Genomic DNA, 10527 nt, shown 5'->3' with positions numbered 1-10527 from the left:
TGAATAATAGGATTACTTGCGAAGCAGCCCTTGACCCTCCAGTATGATTGCAATTTGAGTTGATTGGATTGAGTTTTAATTTGGTTTTTATTAAATTTTAATTTTTTTATTCTAAATTAATTTTTTAATATTTTTTTATGATTTTAATGCTAAAAATAAATTTTAAAAAATAAAAAAAATATTATGTAAAATTAAAAGACTGGCATGTAAGGAATTAAAAAAATCATTATAAGGACAGTGTCATCATCATCAAAGTTTTAATTAATGAAATAAAAAAGTACGTGATAAAGCAGGATTCCTTCATGGACAAAGCAACCCAATCCACAAAGAAAAGGGATAAAGTACACGTATACATCACCTTCCAAGCCTCTAAATTATCTCTGAATCCAAACACTTGCACTGAGAATTTCTTCAAACAAAATTGCTAACATCCACACTGTATTTTACAGTTCCATCCATCGCCGCGTCCAACACTTTCCTCTATTCACTTCCATGCAAGAATTTCCCGAGAAACAAACAAATCTTTGCTTACTATAACTCACCCTCAGCTGTTACAAGAAGAAAAAAAAAGTTATGAAAATTCTCTGATAAGCGTTTCTCCAATAGATAAAAGTTTCTGTGTTTATCCACTTGTCTCGATTTTAGCAAAATCACGCCCAGCATTAAAATCTATTCAACTTCCAACGTCTTCAAGACAGATAATTAGCAAGGTCGTCATCTTTTCAAGATTTCTGGTGGTATTATTTTCTTTAAAAATAAAATAAAATCAAGAAACGGAAAATATGATGCGAAGACAGAATCAAGACCAACAATCTCGCGTGTTTGAAGAGCTATCAGCGTTAGTATTAAATCTCCTCCGTTCACCAACGCCGGTCTCGTTTTCCGATCAAATTCCGATGCCCACCACGCCGGTGAGGAGGAGGTTGCCGGAGATAACGCCAGCAGGATTTGCGTCGTTGCTGTTAGGTATGTCGTTGACTTTGATGCTATGTGGATCGGTGACGTTTTTTATTGGGTTTCTGTTGATGCCCTGGGTTCTTGGATTGGTCATGGTGTTTTATGTTGCCGGGATTGTCTCAACTATCTCCATGCTGGGCCGCTCTCTTCTTTGTTACGCCACGGCTCCTCCCTCTTCTCCTCGAAAGGAGATTCCTGGTAATTACTCGAGAATTCCCTGTTTTGTTCTGTTTAGTCTGTTATGATTCGTATGCTCTTTTTTTTTTGTCTGTTTATGCATTAATTTCATGAAATCTTTTTAAGGGTATCCTTGCTGGTATTTTTTTGGATCTCTCTTTTTCTTTGTCTCTGTTTGTTTTCTATGTAAGGCTGTGATTGGTGAAGAGAAAGGGTGCCTAGAATATTCACCTGTAAAACTCATGAAGCTCTGCTTTGCTATTTTGGACTTGAATATGTGTTGGTTGGTGGAGGTTGGGAGGTTTTTGGCGATCATGAAGATTGATAAATTGAACATGGATGTGCCATATTCTGCAGATTTTTATTTATAATGTTTATGCTGATTGAATTATTAAAACCCAAAGAGAGACTTTTTTTTTTTTAAAAAAAAGAAATTCCTTTACACCCTTGCCTTTATTTTGATCAATAAGGTCGAACTATCCATAATTCTTTTGAGTTCTGTTTTGGGATTTTTGAAACGATAAAAGATGTTTTCGTGGATCCAGCCAATTCCCCTCTTTCTTTCCGTTTTTTTAACTTTAGTCTCACACGCGGCTGAAGCTTAGATTGACAGGATTTCTTGAACTGATTCTCCAAAGCACATTATCATTTTGTATCATGTGACATTGCATCCCATTTATCTGTCAATTCTGGTAAACCTGCTTTCTTGATGCCTGCCTTGCAATCTTCCATTTAATATGTTGCTGCTATTTGGAACTCAACGTTGGAATGCTGGCTAGATACTAAAGAATATATACTATACAAGGAGTGAGGTTTAAGTTAATTTAGGGCGATTGTTATTTTGGGACTACGGTTATGGAGGCAAAGAGTGAATTTTCTTTAATATCATAAATATGTCTTCTGCTAGTTGTTTGAATCTCATCTTGGAAATATAATTTGGATCTTTCAAATGCAAAGAGACTGTGATATCCCATTTCTGATCTTTTCACTGCTTATATATATATATATATATATATATATATATTTTTTTTTTTTTTTTTCTGTTGTTTGAATACCAAATTTCAAGTTGCTGAAGAATTTGCAGTCCTATTTGTCTAGTCCTGCAACCACAAGACAATGTTTTATTTGTAGTTGGGTGTAGTTAAGGCGTGAAAATCTGTACTGATTAGCCTTCAAGGCACCTCCAAATCTGTAATTGGTAGAGTTTGTTAGGCGATGGCTATTTTGTCTTGTAAATGGAAAAAACTGAAGCTTGTGTTCCTCTTCTAACAAGGCAAGTAAAATTGAGATGTGTTTGTATGGTGTTACACTTTGTTCACACTTTCATACTGTATGAGGATATATTTAGTGCAAAATAAATCCAGGAAAATTCAGAATTGCTAGGAACAATTAAAAACATATTTGACAAGTATTTCAGTGGCATCAGTCATCCTGCCTTCTCTGCAATAACACAGAACTATAGGAAGCTGTATTAACTTGTGGGAAGATGATACGTATGGCATGTTCTCTATCGATCCATTTCTCTCTACTTCTGTTTCCGTTCGTGTTATTATACTTTCCTTTGGTGAACGCATATATATATATGTTGATTTGTTAATTCTTTTTTCCTCGTTTCTTGTGACCGCAGCATGGAAACTTTTGTGATGCAATGTGGTTCAGAGAGTCGAACTGTGTACGGGATTAACGAGTAGCACTAATGTTGCAGTGAGTGGTGTTGCAACTACAGACACGGGAATATATATGAGATTTCCCAGCTTTTTCAAGAATTGATGCAGGAACTGTGGATAACTGTCTTTCCTGATGGCTTAAACTTGTGGATATGGCTTCTTTAATCAAGTAGAAATGGTGAACATTGAAGATTATAACAACTAGTGTGTAATGAGTTTTTACTCATGGGAAGAAATGGGAGAATTGTTCCCAGGGTATATCTGAAATTTAATTCCTATCTGTTCAACAATACATCAGCATTACGATATTACCTTATTTCATCTTCATCCTTTGTCTTATGGCCATATTTAATTCTGACGAGGAAGTAGAGATGGAGATTTACTGAATGAGGTTTTTTCTTGTTTGTATCTAACAAGGAGAAAAATTGAGATTTCACATGAGCGGTTTCATTTTTCATTTGTTTATTGTTTGATGAAATTTTGAATGCAGCCGTATTTACCATGGTTTAGTTAGATGCTGAATCCTTTTGCTCAACTGAAGAGGGAGAAGATGAGTTTTTTTTTTTTTTAATAAGGTGACTGTAATATTAACACGAGTGGTTGATAGCATGATGTTTTTACTTGAAAATATATTAAAAAAATTTTAAATTAAAAAAATAAATTTTCATGAAACTAAAAGCAATTTCATCCAACATCCAGTAAGGCAATTTGCATATTCTGCAGAGCAACCAAGCTTGGCATGAACAAAGAGTTAGTGCTCTATTCTGCTAGGGTTCTTTTTAATTTATCAGGAAAACTGAAGGTAACAAAGTATATCTTGAAATTGAGAGAATTTATAGCAAACTACATTTCAGATTATTATTTTTTTTAGTTTAACATGGATGTCCGGGCCAGCTGACGCGCACCTCGACTAATCCCACGGGTCTTGAAGTTAACGACCATGTAAGCCTCCAGTGACCATCATATGAGCAACCACAGAACTCGAACCTGAAACCATAAAGAGAACAAATCTTTTAATCCTAAACTCTTACCACATGCCACTAGTTTACATTTCAGATTTTTAATTGCTGTATTTGTTGCTTCATGGCAGAAACAGATGTCCGCACCAGCCCACTTGATAGAAGAGACAAATCCAAATGGATAAGGTCAGCTGTGCCTATGGCGTAGGCCCCTTGAAGTAGGGGATGAAGCCGGCGGCTTGCTCTGGTCAATTCGATCAGAGCACATGGTTGCTCTTTATGAAGTCAGATCAAAGATGGAAATATGGAATGGAACCTTCTGCAAAATAATAAATATCACTCCCATGGCTAAGAGTTTGATCGCAGTTGTCTTTTCTCTCTCTTTTATCTGATTTGATCACAGTTCTCCCTTATCTTATTATTGTTGAGTTTTTTGGATTCTAATAAAAACTAAATAAATAATATAACATTCATAAAAAAACAAATACTTTAAAAAATAACATAATTTAAAATTACAAGTTATATTTTTGGACGGATTGTGTGATTAGTATATTTGTGATTTGTGATTTTTTGTGCTATTAATCTTATCCGGTCCAGATTTTTTTAATAATATTAATAATATTATTATTGAAGCTTTGATGTTTCTATGGTGTTTTTCTCTTTGTTTTTTTTTTCCTCTACTTTTTTATTCTTGTAATTTGTGAAGAGATAGCATAGAGAAAAAAAATAAAAAAATAAAATAAAATTACTCTGAAAGCATATGAAAGCTCTGATGACGACACCACTGGTACTGTTGAAAAGATCTCAACAGAACAAACTCAACAACACTAAAGAAGGTCTCAAATGATGAACAAAATATGTCATACGAGCTGTCAAAAGGTGTTGTCGCTCGTGTGAACCCCTCCGATTACTGTTGGTTGCCTTTCTTGATCTTGTTAAGTTCATCCCGTAGAAATTTTTCCAACTACATCGGTGTGATCATAATTAGAGTTTCGATATATTTTTAGAATTTTTTTTTTTATTATTAAATCTTGTATTCAATAATTTTTCAATACGAGAAAGTTGTAAATAACACATGCGACTCGCTGACTAAATATTACGTTCTACTGTTTAAATTTTGGTATTTTTCTAAATATCTTTTGCATTGTATTATTTTATTAAATTTTTTTTACTGAATCCCAGAAAAACTCCTTATTGTTAGTTACTTGGATTAAAAATAGGTTGAACTTTCTCCCCACTGTTTTTCTCATCGTTTTATGAATAAAAGGCTTCAAACTTCAGGATACGATGATTTCAAAGCCATTGACTGCGAAGAGCATTGAAGTATAAGATGGCAAGCTTCTCATAAGTTCTGGTTACGTTTTTGTCTCTTTTTGCAGAGGAAGTGACACAAGTGTGGATCATCTATCACATGAACGGTGGGATTCAGTGTTTATCCTCCGTCAACGGTCAATTTCGGCGGCGCTTCAACCACAGACAGTAACCATTGGTTTTAGAGTCCTGGTCCCGGCGCTACTACTGGCCCAAACTTCTTGACAAATGATAATTCTGCACTGCTCTCTCTCTCTCTCTCTCTCTCTCTCTCTCTCTAAGAAGGAAGGTATTGTTCTAATTCATCATTTATTTGTTTATTTTTGTAAAATATTAAGAAGTAAATGAATTGGAGTTCAACTGTTGTGCTATGAGGTGGGCATATTTTCATTATAGGTTACATTTATATTATTATTGAATTCGAATTTAGTAAGTTCTTTTTTTTCTGAGAAAATAGTAAATTGCGTTCTACTATATCATTTCGGTTCAAAAAAATTCTATTACTTTATTCAATCCTTTTGTTTTCTTCAAGATTTTAGGCATCTTTCAAACTCCCAAATATTAAAATTAAAATTAAAATTAAATAGAGAATGCACTTGAGGTGTTTTTAAGCTTTTATTTTATAATAAAAATAAGATAAGGGTTGGGAGGGCTTTTTTTTTGTTTTTGAATTGATTTAACATAATTTTAAGTTAAAAAATTAATTTATTAAGATTCTAGAGATATTTATAGATATAAATAGTTTTTTTGAGCTAAAAAAATCTGAGGCCCAATTTCTTAACCACTTCAATAGTTAGAATTTGGTTAAGTAGATGATATGTTATTTACTATCTTTAAAAAAAAAAAACAATAGGTTGACAATGCATCATTCATCTATTTTGTGGGAAAAAAAAGGTCAGATATGTGGGTTCGGCCTTACAAGCTCACACGTATGAGCTTTTTTTTAATGGGTTAGGTGTTGAGGCCCACTAAGGCCTAGGCACATGACCTCTTTTTGGGCTTTGTCTTTTTGTTTTTTGAACTTTAATTATAATTTATTTAAATAAATAAATTAAAAATATATTTTAGATATTATTTTATTAAATATCATTTGATTTTTACTTTTTTTTTAGTAATGTCATAATATTCTTTTTATAACATTAGCAAATAATTTCTTTCGTACATCCCCTCGTAATGCTTTCTTTATTTTTAAGAATTTTATTTGGTTGCTTCTTTATGCTTATTGATTTATATTATCATATGATAAGATAAAAAAAATTTAAAATAAAGTTATTAAACATAATTAGGTTCGTGATCCAAGTCACGGGTTTTGTAATTAAACTCGGGATGACCCAGATTGATCCAAGAATTTATCATCTCAATATATATAAACAAAGGCTAGAATGATGTTGTCTTAAATATTTTTTCTTTAGTTAAACCAAGTTTTGACCAACTAGGTCAACCGGGTCAAACTCTCACTCGATTTGATTTGAAGCTTGGACTAGGTCGTCTCTATATTCACATGCTAAGCCGAGCTGGGTTTGGTAGCACTTTCAAAAAGTTTCTTACGACAACTTGCAAGCGATATATTATTTTTATATGTTTTAATACATTTACGTCGATGTTATCATAAATTTTTTTAATTCAACTTGCTTTTATGATTATAATAAGATGTTGTTTGAAAAACAAATATTATAATAAGAAAAAAATAGAGCATGTTAATAAGATAAAATGGTTTTAGTTTAATAAGAGAGATACCTTTTTTATTTTTATTTCAAATCATCAATTTTTTTATATTTATTCTTATTTCTTTTTATTTATATTAAATAAAGAACATAGAAAAAACTTATATTTCTCAGGTGTAAAAAAATTAATAAGAAAATAAGGAATCATATTAGCAAATTATTTTTCTCCAATGGGATTTAACTTATTGCTATTCTTACAAAAAAATTTATTGTCATGTGAATAAGAAAAAATTGAAGGGCTTTTTGTGGAAGAAGATCAAATATTTTAATCTGTATATATCTTTTAAATTTTTTATTTAGTTTTTAATTAGTATTAAAATATTTTTTAACATTTATTGATATATATAATTCTCTATTTTTTTTTAATGAATACACTCATTAAATTTTTAGCTCATAAATAAATAAAGAAACAAGAAAGACTCAACGCAACTAGGAAATAGATGAGAGATATGGAGAGCAAGAATCAGAACTTTTAGTCGGCAATTGGCTGAAGCATAATTACAAGAAATACAGAGCGACACACAATAACAGGCACTATCAAAACAACCTTAACAAACAAGACAACCACGGAAAGCGCCTAACACAATACAAGAGATCAGGGCGAGTTAGGGGGTTAGCTTAAATATTAAAAAAAAAAAAAGAGAAAAGAAAGTAGGAACGATCTTTTTTAAGCTTTAATTGGCTATCCTGTGTAAATGTTAACACCAATAACAACGAGAAAGATGGTTATGAGACCAAAGAAGATGATGGTATGGACCAGTATCGCTATTCCACTAGTCTGCATGTTCCCAAACTCAACAACTCTTCTCCTCCCCGGAAACTGGAATAGCGATCCTGGACTCAACAGCACAAACAGCACCACTGCTATCACCACGGGCCCCAGTCTGCCATCTTTTTTTCTTGATTTTTTTTTAGAAAGAGCACAAACTGCAGCTCTGATCTCAAACTCTTCTTTGATATGGGAAGGACGAAGGTACGTACAAGGGTGATCTAGAACTGATCTCTGACTTGTGGTGTTATAGCATCGAGGAAGAAGGAAACGAATATATAAAAAGAAGCAAAGAAAGGGAGTATCAATAAAGACCAAGAAATCTAATTCTAGCAACAAGTTATATGCTCCAATGTCACATTCTGGGCAGATGCTGAAGCAATGCACGTGGCAGGTTTACTAGTTGTTTCGCTGCTTCTAGTGAAATTTGATATATTTTGCTAATCAGAGTTCATCAGAATAAAACATCATGCATCTTTCGCTTTTTAGACGGGGTCCAAATTAATGCCAATCTAAGATGAGATTTCATACTTTTGCCATTAGATGTGACTTCCCAATTCCCTTTTATTTTGATTCTCGTCACTCTCATTTTGCTAAAGGATTTCCACCAATAATTTTGATTCACAAATTACAGTTTCTCGGCTAAAAAAAGAGAGGTTTTTATTAGGTAGAGTTTTGGGTTGGAAGGAAGAAATAAATTTGATATACTCCTACCAGTTTGCTGTCCTTCTTAACGATGGAGAACTCTCCGACCTCGGCCCCATCGGATTATCGCAATCTCACCAACGCCTGTAAACTTTCATACCAGTAGGTCCAGCTTTTTCCCTGTTATCCAACAGGGTCACCAGCTCCAATCATTTTTCAGACTTGATTGATCATGTTTATTTAGTTTTTTCCCCCTGTTTTTCCGTTTTTCATAAAGAAAATTTCTTTCTTCAGAGACTTGAATGGTTCTACGAACGTCAATGCACTACACATAACACAAGCTTTCGGTGAATTTTCCAGGTGTTCCCAAAACGTTTATGCTTTTACCACTACCAAAAGCAGCTCAGTCGTGGCTTCCATCATCAAGTTTTTTTTTTTTGGGCAATACTTAGCTCCATGGACTCTGGAGCATGACAAAGCCCATGTTCATGGGACACCTGGTCGAGTAATTTCATTTGCCTCAACTCATGTCTGATTAAATGGAATTATGCTTGAAATTATCGAGATAACATAAAATTAAAATACAGAGAATTGAAAAGTAAGATACGGATGGTTACTTTTAAATTCACAATAATTTTTATTTTAATTTTAAATTTTATTTTATTTATTTTTCACTTCTTAAATTAGAAAGATAAAAAAAAAACTTGCTAGAAAATAATGAGAAGAGAAAAAAGCATTGGTTTCTTCACTTTTTAATGATGAAACTCATTATTCTTGGTGTCAATTAGTTTTATTTAATTATAAGAGTTTGATAATGGTTGTTTTGAACCTTCATTTACCTAAAAAAACAGATTGGGTGGAGAGAAAAAATACTTCCCAATTTGATTTTGTATTTTTTAATCGGTTTTGGTGTTTTATGGGTTATTTGATTGGTTTTTTTATTTGTTTATTTTTTTATAAAGATGTTAATTAGGTATTTTAGAGTTAAAATGGGTGAAAAAATTCAAATTTTTTGACAAATAAATCATAGCACTCATTTCTCAATGATGGTTGAATTCTTGGTAAAAGTAAATAACACGTTATCTTGTTTTATTTAAAACGAGATCATGGGATCGTTCTCTCATTTCCCTCACCTCAATAGGTAGATTACACGTTGTCTGATTTTATTTATTTAAAAAAGATAAGGGTGGACAACAAATCATTCGCAAGGAAAAAAGAAAAGATCTTGTGGGTTAAGCTTTGAAACTGAGGTTGATTCAATGTTAACATCTCAATATTTTTTTAAACCAAGATTTCATCTTGAAAAAAAATTAAAGCATTCAATTTATTTTGAATTGGTTTTTGTAATATGTTCTATTTTTTTTTTAAGGATTAATTTGCTATAATTTACTTTTTATAGTACTATCAAGGTCATATAATCTCAATTGTGAGTTTAACAAGTAAAACTGAGTGGACCTAAGTCAATACAACATGTCACTGTCATAATATTTTTTTAAAAAAAAATATCATTTTAATTTTTTTTTTAAATTCAAACTATGATTATTGGTTGTCCGAGTTGACTTTAGACCACTTCGGTTGTTTTTTTTATCATTTATTTTTTTTGTATTTTAATTTTTTTATATATAAAAAAAAAAAGAAATTTGATCCGCAACGTAGCAGCACGGGGTAGGAACTTAGTTAGTTCTGAACAATTTTAATAGAACAAACCAACTCATGCCGGATTTTGTTTGGGTTCGAAATCGGTTTCTAATCAGTTGCTTTACAATTCACTTGTGCTTAGTGAAATCTTTGGGAAATGAAGAAATGTCAAGAGGGTGATATCGTTGTTAAATTTTCTGAAATCGATGGGTAAATAAATTTCTACAAAAAAATCTTTCTTTAGAATTCTTGTTTTCCATGGATTGAAAAAAAAACAACATTCATTTTTTTTAAAAAAATTATGGTGCTAAAGGCATAGTTATGAAATCTAGCTTGGTTTGATAAGTTGACTCGGGACTGAGACAACCTAGAACCTTGGTCGGGTCTCAAACCATAAGAACTCAAAGTTGCAATTGGCATAATCAGACCCGGGTGACTCAGCATAACTCATGTAAAACCTAATCTTTTTTTTAATAAATCCAAAAAATTAAAAATTAATTTATGAATATTTAGCCTCATATTTTTTTTTTAGCTTACATTCATATAGATTGTTTCTTAATTTTTTGATATAGGACAACTATATATAGCTTACATCTATATGAATTGTTTTTTAACTTCTTAATGTGAAATAAATATACTACACTTGGTGCCTCACATTTCTTTTTACAGCTTACATTTAC

At 32.1% G+C, this 10527-nt stretch overlaps 2 protein-coding genes across 2 annotated transcripts; one reads left to right on the top strand and one right to left on the bottom strand.

Annotated features, from left to right (window-relative positions):
* The first annotated feature begins 305 nt into the window (after nt 1-305).
* On the top strand, nt 306-3128 carry LOC7482794 (uncharacterized). Its single transcript, XM_002299279.4, has 2 exons — nt 306-1155; nt 2762-3128. Exons 1-2 carry the CDS (start codon nt 783-785, stop codon nt 2776-2778), a joined length of 390 nt encoding a protein of 129 aa, XP_002299315.1. The 5' UTR covers nt 306-782; the 3' UTR covers nt 2779-3128.
* A 4121-nt stretch (nt 3129-7249) lies between these two features.
* On the bottom strand, nt 7250-7954 carry LOC7482793 (uncharacterized; the record flags this gene model as incomplete). The annotated part of the gene is made up of 1 exon (XM_002297813.4): nt 7250-7954. A coding segment is annotated over one exon (477 nt), but the record flags the coding sequence as incomplete, so codon positions are not given.
* Between the last annotated feature and the right edge of the window lie 2573 nt (nt 7955-10527).

Source organism: Populus trichocarpa, chromosome 1, assembly GCF_000002775.5.
Source record: "Populus trichocarpa isolate Nisqually-1 chromosome 1, P.trichocarpa_v4.1, whole genome shotgun sequence".
Classification (NCBI taxonomy): Eukaryota; Viridiplantae; Streptophyta; class Magnoliopsida; order Malpighiales; family Salicaceae; genus Populus; species Populus trichocarpa.
Note: the sequence above shows the minus strand (reverse complement) of the source record. Positions and strands in the feature narration are given on the sequence as shown.